The sequence below is a fragment of the Rhinoraja longicauda genome, chromosome 26, assembly GCF_053455715.1.
Source record: "Rhinoraja longicauda isolate Sanriku21f chromosome 26, sRhiLon1.1, whole genome shotgun sequence".
NCBI lineage: Eukaryota > Metazoa > Chordata > Chondrichthyes > Rajiformes > Arhynchobatidae > Rhinoraja > Rhinoraja longicauda.
The window spans coordinates 42,601-56,537 of NC_135978.1; the positions used below are offsets into that span (position 1 = coordinate 42,601).

At 45.8% G+C, this 13,937-nt stretch overlaps 1 protein-coding gene across 2 annotated transcripts in view; it reads left to right on the top strand.

Moving 5' to 3' along the window:
* Positions 1-421: 421 nt before the first annotated feature.
* ddx52 (DEAD (Asp-Glu-Ala-Asp) box polypeptide 52) overlaps positions 422-13,937 on the top strand; it is a 44,514-nt gene continuing 30,998 nt past the window's right edge. Inside the window, exons 1-5 of one of the 2 annotated variants that reach the window (XM_078422732.1) lie at positions 422-558; positions 4,751-4,970; positions 7,932-8,074; positions 8,184-8,369; positions 12,590-12,733. In XM_078422732.1, coding sequence (XP_078278858.1) covers positions 484-558; positions 4,751-4,970; positions 7,932-8,074; positions 8,184-8,369; positions 12,590-12,733 — 768 coding nt within the window. In that variant the 5' untranslated portion in view covers positions 422-483. Of the gene's footprint in view, positions 559-4,750; positions 4,971-7,931; positions 8,075-8,183; positions 8,370-12,589; positions 12,734-13,937 lie in introns of those variants that run through there. The other variant, XM_078422733.1, reaches the window with a different exon arrangement.

Here is a 13,937-nt window from a genome sequence, read left to right on the forward strand (position 1 = left end):
CTCGGCGAGTGGTTCTATAACGAGGGCAAATAAAAGTGGAGATAATGGACATCCTTGTCTACAACCTCTGGATAAGTGACATTCTGGTGACAACATTTGGTTTGTCAGTATTCTAGCTGTTGGAGTTTTATATAAAAGTTTCACCCATGAGCAAAAGTTTTCACCGAGTTGGAATTTTTCCATCACGGAGAAAAGATAGGGCCATTCCACTTGATCAAATACTTTTTCAGCGCCTAGCGAAATGATTGAATATTTATTTTTAAGGTGTTTTTGACTCGTTTCCAAACAAGTAGAATGAGAATATTATATATTTATCATGTGTTCGGATGGACTGTCCCTTTAATTACAGGTGTGTGAGTTCATCTGTCAATCACCGAGCAGGCGCTGAAGTCAGCGATCGACGCTTCGCCCTGCGGCACGTCGCCATATGCGCGTCATGACATCACGCGCGACATCACATCACATCACGTGCTCCCCGTGGCGATGGAGCCGGCCGATGTGTTCCGCGCGCTCGGCGCCGGCGCCGCTTTTGACTGGAAACGGTTTGGCGGCCGCGCGGTGAGGAGGAGCGGGGGGCGGGCGGCGGGGGCGGGCGGCGGGGGCGGGGGCGGGGGGGGGTTACGCAGCGGGAGCTGCGGTGGTGCCGGAACGGGAGGGTTCAGGGCCGGGGGGACTGGAGCTGCGGGGCCGGGGGTTAGGGGGGAGCCGGGGCCGGGGGGATGAGTGGGGGCCGCGACTGGCGCTGTGGGAGCGGGGAGCCCCGGGGTGAGGGGGTGGTGGGGGGTCAGGGCCGGGGGGACTGGAGCAGGGGGGCACGTGGTGAGGGGGTGGTGGGGGGTCAGGGCCGGGGGGACTGGAGCAGGGGGGCACGTGGTGAGGAGTGATGGGTGGGGCGGGGGGGGGGGGACTGGAGCCGGAGGTGAGGAGCGGGGTCCCGGGTGAATGAGCGGAGGGGGCGAGGGGACTGGGGAGACGAGATGTTCAATGGAAGATACTTGATTTTGAAGCTAAGGTCAATGGATCTGTAAAATTATTGTAGTGTTTGACAGGCAGGACACTGAGAACGTTTCCCTGGTGTAGTCTGGAACCCAGGATCACAACCTCAGAATAGGAGTAGTGTAAGAAGGAACTACAGAAGCAGTTAAACCGAAGATAGACACGAAAAGCTAGAGTAACTCAGCAGTATCTCTTGAGAGAAGGAATGGTTGACGTTTCAGGTCGAGACCCTTCTTCAGACTGGTTAGGGATAAGGGAAACGAAAGATATAGACGGTGATGTGGAGAGGTAAAGAAGAATGAAAGATGCAAAAAAGTGATGGTAAAGGAAACAGGCCTGTTGTTTGTTGGTTTACATCCCTTCCCACGCAAACCACCCCTTCCCCAGATACTTTCCCCTGCAACCACAGTAGATGCAACACCTTTCCCTTCCAGAGACCCCGACAGTCCTTTCAGGTGAGGCAGAGGTTCACTTGCACCTCCACCAACCTCCTCAACTGTTTAAGATGTGGACCATTGTTTAAGATGTGGACTCTTATACATTGGCGAGACCAAACGTAGACTGGGCGATCATTTCGCTGAACACCTTCGCTCAGTCCGCGTGAACCTACCTGATCTCCCGGTTGCTATACACTTTATTTCTCCTTCCCATTCCCACACACACCCTTCTGTCCTAGGTCTCCTCCATTGTCAGAGTGAGGCTAAATACAAATTGGATGAACAGCACCTCGTATTTCACCTGGGCAGCTTTAGGTGGTATGAAATTGATTTCTCTAACTTCATGTGCTATCCTTCCCCCACCCAAGTTGCCCTAGCTTCCCGTTTTCACCCAACAAACAGCGAACAATGGCCTGTTTCCTTTATCATCATTAATGTTTTGCATATCTTTCATTCATTCTTCTTTATCTCTTGCTTCCTTTATCCTTAAGCAGCCTGAAGAAGGGTCTGGACTCGAAATGTCACACATTCCTTCTCTTCAGAGATGCTGCCTGCCCCACTGAGTTACTCCAGGTTAATATGTCTGTCTCAGAATAGGATTTGGCTGTGAAGAATGAGATAAGAAATGTCTTCATGCAAAGAACATAGAACAGTACAGCACAATAGTGGGTCCTTTGGCCCACAATGTTTGTGCTGGACATGATGCCAAGTTTAAACTGACCTCATTGATTGTACATCATTCAGAGTCATGAAACAGGCCCTTTGGCTCAACTTACACACACCAACCAACATGTCCCATCTGCACTAGGCCAATATCCCTTTAAACCTGTCCTATTATGTACCTGTCTAAATCTTTCTTAAATGTTGTGATTGTCCCTTCCTCAACTATATCTTCCAGCAGCTTGTTCCATACACCCACCGTACAGCCCTCCACTCACTCTGCAATAACCCTGACTTATTCATCAAACCCGCTGACAAGGGAGGTGCTGTGGTAGTCTGGCGCGCTGACCTCTACCGGACTGAGCCCAGACGACAACTCTCGGACACCTCCTCCTACTTATCCTTGGACCATGACCCCCACCGACGAGCACCAGACCTTAATCATCGACACCATCACTGACCTCACCAATTCCGGCGCTCTACCCTATATTGCCTCCAATCTTATCGTTCCCCAGCCCCGTACGGCCCGATTTTACCTTCTTTCTAAAATCCATAAACAGAACTGTCTTGGCAGACCCATTGTTTCTGCCTGTTCATGTCCCACCCAACGTATTTCCACCTACCTCGACTCGATCCTATCCCCCCTGGTCAAATCCCTCCCCACCTATGTCCAAGACACCTCACATGCTCTCCGTCTCTTCGATAACTTCTGATTTCCAGGCCCCCACTCACTCATCTTTACCATGGATGTCCAGTCACTCTACACCTCCATCCCCCACAAGGATGGTCTTGAAGCCCTCCGTTTCTTCCTCGACCGCAGAACCAGCCAATCCCCGTCTACTAACACTCCTCCGCGTAGCAGAGCTGATTGTTACCCGTAACAGCTTCTCCTTTGACTCCTCCCACTTCCTCCAAACCAGAGGCGTAGCTATGGCCACTCGCATGGGCCCTAGCAATGCCTGCCTCTTTGTCGGGAATGTCGAACAATCCCTGTTCCAGACGTTTCCATCCTGCTCTTAAATATACTTGGACTATCTCCGACATCTCCCTTCCGTTTCTGGATCTCACCATCTCCATCACAGGAGACAGACTAGTGACTGACATCTACTACAAACCCACTGACTCCCACAGCTATCTGGACTACACCTCTTCCTACCCTGACTCCAGCAAAAAGTCTATCCCCTACTCCCAATTCCTCCGTCTACGCTGCATCTGCGCCCGGGATGAGGTGTTTCACACTAGAGCATCAGAGATGTCCTCATTCTTCAGGAAACGGGGCTTCCCCTCTTCCATTATAGATGAGGCTCTCACTAGGGCCTCCTCTATATCCCGCAGCTCCGCTCTTGCTCCCCCTCCCCCCATTCGTAACAAGGACAGAATCCCCCTGGTCCTCACCTTCCACCCCACCAGCCAGCGTATCCAACAAACCATCCTCCAACATTTCCGTCACCTCCAACGGGACCCCCACTACTGGCCACATCTTCTCATCTCCCCTTTCTGCGATCCGCAGAGACCGTTCCCTCCGTAACTCCCTGGTCCACTCGTCCCTTCCTACCCAAACCACCCCCTCCCCGAACACTTTCCCCTGCAACCGCAGGAGATGCAACACCTGTCCTTTTACCTCCCACCTCAACTCCATCCAAGGACCCAAACAGTCTTTCCAGGTGAGACAAAGGCACCTGCACCTCCTCCAACCTCAACTATTGTATCCGCTGCTCTAGATGTCAACTTCTCTACATCGGCGAGACCAAACGCAGGCTCGGCGATCGTTTCGCTCAACACCTTCACTCAGTCCGCCTTAACCAACCTGATCTCCCGGTGGCTGAGCACTTCAACTCCCCCTCCCAGTCTGACCTTTCTGTCATGGGCCTCCTCCAGTGCCATAGTGAGGCCCACCGGAAATTGGAGGAACAGCACCTCATATTTCGCTTGGGCAGCTTGCAGCCCAGCGGTATGAACATTGACTTCTTCTTTAGATAGTTCCTCTGTCCCTCTCTCCCCCCCCCCCCTTCCCAGTTCTCCCACTGTCTTCCTGTCTCCACCTATATCCTTTGTTTGTCCCGTCCCCCTGACATCAGTATGAAGAAGGGCCTCGACCTGAAAAGTCACCCATTCCCTCTCTCCTAGATGCTGCCTGACCTGCTGAGTTACTCCAGCATTTTGTGACCCCTCCGGTTCCGTGCATTAGGGTTAGGATTAAATCTTTCCATCAACAAATCCTCCACCAACGCCCGGACTCACCGCCGCTGCTGCCGCCTTTCCCCATGACCCACCTCAGGCTCGCAGTTACCTGCGCACGTCCAGGCCCAGGCTCCGGCTGCTTCCCTTGGCACCAGGCCTGTCCCGCCGCTATGGAGCAGGCAATCCTGCCCCCAAGAGACTGACGGCTGAGCCCTGCTCAACAGGCCCCAACTGCGCAGGCGCGGACGCATTTGTTCTGCGCATGTTGTGTAAATGGGGCATCTTGATTGGCATGGAAAAGTTGGGCCGAAGGGCCTGTTTCTGTGCTTGGGACTATTAACGTAAAATGGCTGGATTCTGAAAACTTGAAACTCAAGTGGAAAGTGGTGGAAATACTCAGCGGGTCAGGAGAGAGGTACAGATAATAAAGATATTTGTGCATTTGCATAAATCTTGTCTATTGTTCACATTTCCAGATAACAAAATCAATCAATACCATCTTGAATGAAAACCCTACAGAGCTTGACTTTTTCAAGAATCAGCATGCAAAAACTAACAAACCAGTGGGGGACATATTGAAGAGAGCATATTCTGCTAGAGTGCGTGAAGATATCTGCACCTCTACACCCCCAGGAAAAAGAAAACTTGTAATTAATGGATCAGAAGAAAGCAAAAGGAGCAAAAAAGAAGCCAAAGGTATGTTGTGCTTACATAAAATAGAATAATCCCAGTGCGAGTATTACTGATTTACAAATCTATGGGGTACGTTTCTTTTCATCATGAATAATTTCCACTCTTTTGCCTTAAAAGGCACATGCTGATTTTTTTTTGTGTGGCATCATCAATGAGTATATTGATCCATCTTGAAAAAGGCACCATGTGCAGTGGCTTTCTCTAATGATTGTACTCTGTCTGAACCATGACATTTGTCAAGAAGTAATTTGATTTTGGGCTCGTCGGGCCATTGCATTGCTGACCTTTTTAATACCTTAGTACATAAGCTCTACAGCAGATGACTCTGGATGGTGTTCAGAGCACAGTTGTGACTGACTTTGCTTTATCCCTCTCTAACCAGAAGGATGTATTCTAGATACAGAGCCTTTCCCTTGGTTATTGTTATGAGCATATTGCATAACAGCACAAACCTGTTCTGGTTCAGTTAGAAACATAGATATCTGGCCAGTAAACTATTGGGCCCATTGACCATGTCCTGTCTGATCTTGGCTAGTCTGTAACTCAATGCCATATTCCAGTTCTCATCAGATGTCCTTGATAATTTTTGTCTAGAAGACATTTGAATGCGCGAAGTATAAAAAATAAAGTGTATGAGCATATATTGGCAGGTATTATGTTGTGGGAATTACAGAGACATGACTGCAAGAGGACCAGGGCTGGGAGCTGAATATTCAGCTGTATCGAAAAGACAGGCAGGTGGGCAGAGGGGGTGGGGTCGCTCTGTTGGTAAAGAATTATATTTAGTCCCTTGCAAGGGGTAACATAGAGTCAGGAGATGTAGGATCAATATGGACAGAACTGAGGAATTGTAAGGGTAAAAAGACCCCAATGGGAGTTATCTACAGGCCCCCAAACAGTAGCCTGGATATAGGGTGTAAGTTGAATCAAGAGTTAAAATCGGCATGTCGCAAAGGTAATGCTACAGTGGTTATGGGAGACTTCAACATGCAGGTAGACTGGGAAAATCAGCTTGGTAATGGACCCCAAGAAAGGGAGTTTGTGGAGTGCTTCTGAGATGGATTCTTAGAGCAGGAGCCTACCAGGGAGAAAGCAATTCTGGATTTAGTGTTGTGTAATGAACCAGATTTGATAAGGGAACTCAAGATAAAAGAGCCATTAGGAGGTAGTGATCATAATATGATAAGTTTTAATCTACAAATTGAGAGGGAGAAAGGAAAATCGCTAGTGTCAGTATTGCAGTTGAGCGAGGGGGACTATGGAAGCATGAGAGAGGAGCTGGCCAGAGTTGATTGGGAAGAGACCCTAGCAGGGAAGACGGTGGAACAACAATGGCAAGTATTTCTGGGAATAATACAGAAGGTGCAGGATCTGTTCATTCCAAAGAGGAAGAAAGATTCTAAGGAGAGTAAGCGGTGACCGTGGCTGACAAGGGAAGTCAGGGACAGTATAAAAATAAAAGAGAAGAAGTATAACATAGCAAAGATGAGTGGGAAGCCAGAGGATTGGGACTCTTAAAGAGCAACAGAAGATAACTAAAAAGGCAGTACGGGGAGAAAAGATGAGGTACGAAGGTAAGCTAGCCAAGAATATAAAGGAGGATAGTAAAAGCTCCTTTAGGTATGTGAAGAGACAAAAAAGTAGTTAAGACAAATGTGAGTCCCTTGAAGACAGAAGCAGGTGAATTTATTATGGGGAACAAGGAAATGGCAGACGAGTTTAACAGGTACTTTGGATCTGTCTTCACTAAGGAAGACACAAACAATCTCCCAGATGTTCTAGTGGACGGAGGTCCTAGGGTAACGGAGGAACTGAAGGAAATTCACATTAGGCAGGAAATAGTGTTGGGTAAACTGATGGGACTGAAGGCTGATAAATCCCCAGGGCTTGATGGTCTGCATCCCAGGGTATCTAAGGAAGTCGCTCTAGAAATCACTGTATATTAGTGTGTTCCCGAAATACAGACAAAACGGTACACGATAGCGCAACAGATTTTGGCCCACCTTACTCACCATTCCCCTGCGGTCTCGATTGATCAAGTTTTGTTACATTTTAAAAGTAATTAACTTCATAAACTTTAATAAATACACTCCTCCCCCCCCCCCCCCGGAGGACCGGCGCTCGTCCCGGCGTCCCCTGCTCCTGTCCTTCCTCCCGTGGCGGCAGAGGGTCAAAGAACATGGCTGTCGCTGCAGGAGAGGTTCCACCCAACGGGTCCACGGCTCGCTCTGGCAGCCCATGGCCGGGGAGAGTGGCTCCCTCTCCCCTTTCCTACCCCCTCGCCCTCCCACGGCCCCAGTTTGCACCCAATAGGGGTTGCCGGGCCCGCAGGAGAGGTTTGACAGTAAAACACTCGAGTCTTGACTCTTGGATAGGTTGGGTGAGTGGGCAGATGCAGTATAATGCAGATAAATGTGAGGTTATCCACATGGGTAGCAAGACAAGAAGACAGATTATTATCTGTGGTAGGTAGATGCAAAATGCTGGATTCAGTCTGAAGAAGGGTCTCGACCCAAAACATCACCCATTCCTTCTTTCCAGAGATGCTGCCTGTCCCGCTGAGTTACTCCAACATTTTGTGTGTACCATCGATTTAAACCAGCGTCTGCAGTTCTTTATGTAGGAAACAACTGGAGAGGCTGGTTTAAATTTGTTCTGAATCAGTTTAAAACAGCATCTGCAGTTCTTTCCTACACATTGTCTGAATGGTGCCAGATTAGGAAAATGGGAGGTGCATCGAGACCTGGGTGTCCTTGTACACCCCAGTCCCAAAATGCAACACCTTACACTTATCTTAATTATTTTAATTGTTTTGGCGAAGGAGAGAAGAATTGAGAGTTTGAGCTTGGGTTTCTTTAATTATTTTTAATAATGATATTCTGTTACATAATGAACATTTGTTGGTGTTGGTATTAACAGTTCCCATTCTGTCTCATTTCCATTCTGCTACTGCCTGCCCTCAAGCACAAGCTGAGACTGAAATACACAACATTTTTCCCACTTTAAGAAATGCTGAAGAGGCAATGTCCTCACTGGGAAGCAAGATCCACAGAAGTCATGGCAAAGAACCCAGTGCTGAGAAGGTGCACCACCAGCGGCGAGAAAAGGTTAGCCTTTTGTCCATTTATAGGAATATGTTTATTTGTTTATTGCAGGAAGGATAATTTAATAACACAACAGTAATATTCTCCTTTGTTATAACGTCTTGTTTTCAAGATAAATAAGTTCCGTCGCAAGCATCGGATTTACGTGGATGGGACTGATATCCCCGAACCAGTTGCTACCTTTGAGCAGCTTCAACAAGACTATAAGGTTCACCCAAAAGTTATTCAACATGTACAGGAAGCTGGATTTGTAATGCCTACTCCAATACAAATGCAAGCTATACCCATCATGTTACATGTAAGTGTTTTGTTAAAATATGATTCCTGGTGCAGGAGAGGCAGATAAGAAAATTAAGATTAGAAGCGGTGGTTGATGTTTAGGCCTGCTCTGCCATTCAGTATGGGTATCAATCTCAGCACTAGATGCCCTTTCCTGCACTAGCCCCATATCCCTTGATTTTACTAACATTTAACTAGAGGGCATAGTTTTAAAGTGTATGGGGCAAAGTTTAAAGGAGATGTGCTGGGCAAGTTTTTATTAACACAGACAGTGGTGAGTGCCTGGAACGTGCTGCTGGGGGATTGTGGTCGAGGAAGATATGGTAGTGGCATTTAAGGAACCTTTGGATGGGCACATGGATATGCAGGGAATGGAAGGATATGGATTACGTGAAGGTCGGTGAGAGTTGGTCTTGATATCATGTTCGGCACAGGCATAGTGGGCCGCTGCATTCCATTTGCCACTTTTTGACCACTTTCCCAAACTGTCCAGGTCCTCCTGCAGGCTCTCAGCTTCCTCAGCCTCTCCACCTATCTTTGTATCATCCGCAAATGTCATAATCCCATCAATTCCATCTTCCAGATCATTAACATATACTTTCAGAAGTAGTTGACCCAACACCGACTCCTGCGGAACACCACTAATCAGGGGCAGGGCAACCCGAAGAGGCCCCTTTTATTCTTGCTCTTTGCCTTCTGCCAGTCAGTCAATCTTCTATCCATGGTAGTCGTACCTTGCCTCTAATACTATCTTGTTTAGCAGTCTCGCGTATGGCACCTTATGAAAGGCTTTCTGAAAATCCAAGTAAACCACACCAAGTAAAACACACTCTCCTTTGTCTATCCTGCTTATTATTTCCTCAAAGAATTCCAACAGATTTGTCAGGCAAGATCCTTTCAACAAAACCATTCTCACCTCAGATTATTTTATCCTGTGCTTCCATGTACCCTGAAACCTCATCTTTACTAATAGACTCAAAAGTGTTACCACCCACTGAAGTCAGATGAACCGGGCTATCATTTCCTTCATTTCCCACGTTCCCGTCTTCAACAGTGGAAACAGAGAAACGTAGAAAATAGGTGCAGGAGTAGGCCATTCGGCCCTTCAAGCCGGCAATGTCTTTCTATATGATCATGGCTGATCATCCAAAATCAGTACCCCATTCCTGCTGTTTTCCCCATATCCCTTGATTCCGTTAGCCCGAAGAGCTAAATCTAACTCTTGAAAACATCCAGTGAATTGGCCACCACTGCCTTCTGAGGCAGATAATTCCACAGTTTCAAGACTGGGTGAAAAAGTTTTTCCTCATCTCAGTCCTAAATGGTCGACCCCTCAATTTTTAAACTGAGAGCTGGTTCTGGACTCCCCCAGAAATGGGGAACATTTTCCCTGCATCTAGCCTGTCCAATCCCTTAAGAATTCTATGTGTTTCTATAAGATCCCCTCTCATCTTTCCAAATTCCAGTGAATACAAGCCCAATTGACCCACTCTTTCGTCATATGTCAGTCCCACCATCACCAACCTTGTGAAACTACTCTGCACTCCCTCAGTAGCAAGGATGTCCTTCCTCAAATTTGGAGACTAAAACTGTACACAATACTCCAGGTGTGGTCTCCCCAGGGCCCTGTACAACCGCAGTAGGACCTCCTTGCTCCTAAACTCAAATCCTCTTGCAATGAAGGCCAACATTAGCATTCTTCACTGCCTGCTGTACCTACATGCTTACTTTCAGTGACTGATGTACAAGGACACCCAGGTCTCTTTGATCCTCCCCTTTTCCTAATCTGACACCATTCAGATAATAATCTGCGTTCCTGTTTTTTTTCAAGTGATACAGTGCAGAAGCAGGCCCTTCGGCCCACCGAGTCCACACCGACCAGCGATCCCCACACAATAACACGTCCCTATACACACTGGGAACAATTTACACTTGTACCAAGCCAATTAACCTACAAACCTGTACGTCTTTGGAGTGTGTGGGAGGAAACCGAAGATCTCAGAGAAAACTCACGCAGGTCACGGGGAGAATGTGTAAAGTCCATACGGACAGCACCTGTAGTCGGGATCGAACCCGGGTCTCCGACGTGGCAAGCGCTGTAAGGCAGCAGCTTTACTGCTGTGCTGTTCTTATCACCAAAGTGGATAACCTCACATTTATTCACATGATACTGCATCTGCCCACTCGCCCAACCTTTCCAAGTTGCCCTGCAGCCTCATAGTATCCTCCTAGCAGCTCACACTGCCACCCAGCTTTGTGTCATCCGCAAACTTGGAGATGTTACATTTAATTCCCTCGTTAATATATGTTGTAAATAACTGGTGTCCCAGCACTGAGCCTTGTGGCACCCCACTAGTCACTGCCTGCCATTCTGAAAAGGGCCTGTTAATTCCTGCTCATTGCTTCCTGTCTGCAAACCAGTTCTCTATCCATGTCAATACCCTACCCCCAATATCATGTGCTCTAATTTTGCACACTAATTACTTGTGTGGGACCTTGTCAAAGGCCTTTTGAAAGTCCAGATACACCACATCTACTGCCTCTCCCTTATCCATTCTACTTGTTACATCCTCAAAAAATTCCAAAAGATTAGTCAAGCATGATTTCCCCTTCATAAATCCATGCTGACTTTGACCGATCCTGTCGCTGCTTTCTAGATGTGTGGAGTTACGATGGCGATTTTTCCCATTCTCTGGAAACATTCCTGACTATATTGATTATTGAAAGGCTGCAACTAATACCTCCACAATCTCTACAGCTAACTCTTTCAGAAGCCTGGGGTGTGGTCCATTTGGTCCAGGTGACTTATCCACCTTCAGACCTTTCAGCTTCTCGAGCATCTTCTCAGTATTAGCAACTGCACTAACTTCTGCCCCCTGACTCGCTTGAATTTCTGGTAGTTTGCCTTTTATCTTCTACTGTGAGGACTGACTCAAAAAGCTTATTTCGTTTGTCTGCTATTTCTTTATACCCAATTACTACTTTTCCAGCAGTGCAATGTCCACTCTTACCTCTCTTTTGTATATCTGAAGAAACCTTTGGTATCCTTTTTTATAGTATTGGCTCATTTCTTTACTTTTATTTTAGTTGTCTTCTTTTGGATTTTAAAAGCTTCCCAATCCTCCATCTTCCCACCAATCTTTGCCATATTTTATGCCTTCTCTTTTGCTTTTATGCTGTCTTCGACTTCCTTTTTCAGCCATGGTTGCTTCATTCTTCCCTTGGTATATTTCATTTTTGGGGATGCAAAGATCCTGGGTCTTCTGAATTACTCCCCAGAAACTTTTGCCATTGCTATTCTACTGTCATTCCTGCTAGGCTCCCCTTCCAATCAATTTTAGCCATCTACTTTGTGCCTCTATAATCACCCTTTCACAACAGTAATATCAGTATGCTTCACAATGTTTCACAATCAACTTAAAGGAAGCACCTCTATGTGGGTTATAGTTGTACATCGTGGAAACAGCCCTTTCGGCTCAACTTGCCCACGCTGACCAATATGCCCCAACTACACTATTCCCACTTGCCTGCATTTGGCCCATATCCCTCTAAACCTATCCTATCCATGTACTGGAGGACAACAACAGAACCGATCTCGGTGCCCTCGCCCTGAAAGGGAAAAGTGTACAACAATTCAAACAACACACCGCGATCCACCTATGCCAGAGTATCCTCGAGTCTGCAGTTTCTTCACTGGATTCATAAGTGAACACAGGGACGTGGAACTTCAATGGAAACAAGTAATGTTTGACTGAAGTACTGCGTTTAAAAGAAGAAAAAAATAGTAATAGGTCCATGTTTTTCTGAAATATTTGCCTGACACACTGAGTTTCTCCAGCCCTTTGTGTTTTATACAAAAATAGCTTGCTATTGGGGATTTGTGCCATTACAGCATGTTCCCAAAAGAAAGTTGAAAAGTAGCTGATTTTTAATTATAATGACAGACACCATGGTGCATGTGGATGCAGGGTTGAACTTGACTCATCATTATCACATTTGCAGGCTCAAAGCACAAGCAGAAATTGTGTGAGTGTTGCTGATTTTGGGGAAGGTTCAATATTTTGGCATTGAATTTGAAATTCATTAATACTATGCAAATAATTGCACACCATTTCATTTATTTTGAAGACCACAGATAAATGAAATGAATTTATGTTGTTCTTGGTCACTAACTATCAATTGATTCAAATATTTTGATATATTGGTGTTGACCAAGAGTGTTTTACATACCTGTTACAGAATCGTGAAATCCTGGCCTGTGCTCCAACTGGATCTGGAAAGACATTGGCTTTTTGCATCCCACTCTTGACGTGTCTAAAACAGCCAATGAATCAAGGTTTCAGGGCATTGATATTATCTCCCACTCGAGAGCTTGCCAGTCAGGTAAGTTTTGTTGCCAAAGAGGATTCTAACAGGATGCCTATCAGTTCGACATATTTATTGGTGATCAACACAAAAAGCTGCAGTACCTCAGCGGGACAGGCAGCATCTCTGGAGAGATGGAATGGGTGACGTTTCAGGTCAAGACCCTTCTTCAGACTGGTTTGGGATAAGGGAAATTAGATATATAGACGATGTGGAGAGATAAAGAACAATGAATGCAAGATATGCAAAAAAAGTAACGATGATCAAAGAAACAGGCCATTGTAAGCTGTATGGTGAAAATCAGCATCTCTGGAGAGAAGGAATGGGTGACGTATTGGTGATTACCTAAATACAATATTTAATTTCTTGAGATACACAAGATTTTGACACACACAGTTTATAAAATACTGGTGTTAACACCATCAAGCCCAGGCAGGCAACAGAATGCATTCAATGAATTTTTGAATGAAGCCAGCTGGACTTCATGTCAGGTCAATATGAACAATATTTGACAGGCCAAATATTGACCATAGTTTCAGAAGTTATATCAGGGCAATATAACTTCTGAAACTATGCATTTCTCAGCATTGCCACCATGTTTCTTGATAAGTGCACAAACTGGAGTTTAGGAATTGGTGCTTTGTCTTCTGCACTCCCAGCAACCAGAATCATGCAAGTACTTTATAAAAACTTTTCTTTATCTTTAAGATATCTGAAATTTAGAATTATTTTGTGTGCAAATCCCTCTATGGTTTCATCTCTTCCTCTCTCTCATTTCTCGCCAGCCCTAAAACTGTGTTCTTAAACTTGTTGGCTTCTTGTGCAGACCTATTTCAGTTCCTCATGATTGCCAATCATATATCAGTAAGTGTGGCCTTGACCTCTAATAAAGTCTAAAAACCTTACTGCTCAATTTCTTAATTGTAAAGCTGTTTCTTAAGACAATATATTTGTCTCTTCTTTTCGTTACCCTTTCTAGTATCTGTTAATGTGACATATTCTAATTTTGTCTGACTGTGTTCCTGTGAAATTACTGAGGGCATTTTATATTGTTAAAAGAAGTATTTAAAACAGTTATGTGTACATTTCAGAGTGATCTGAAATGTAATCAAGCCTTCATGAGGAAGAAACTGATTTTCATGTATTGTTGACAAGAAAAGTGCTCTACATTTACGAATATGTTGACTGGAGTTTAGAAATCTGACTTTCTTGGGATCCATGG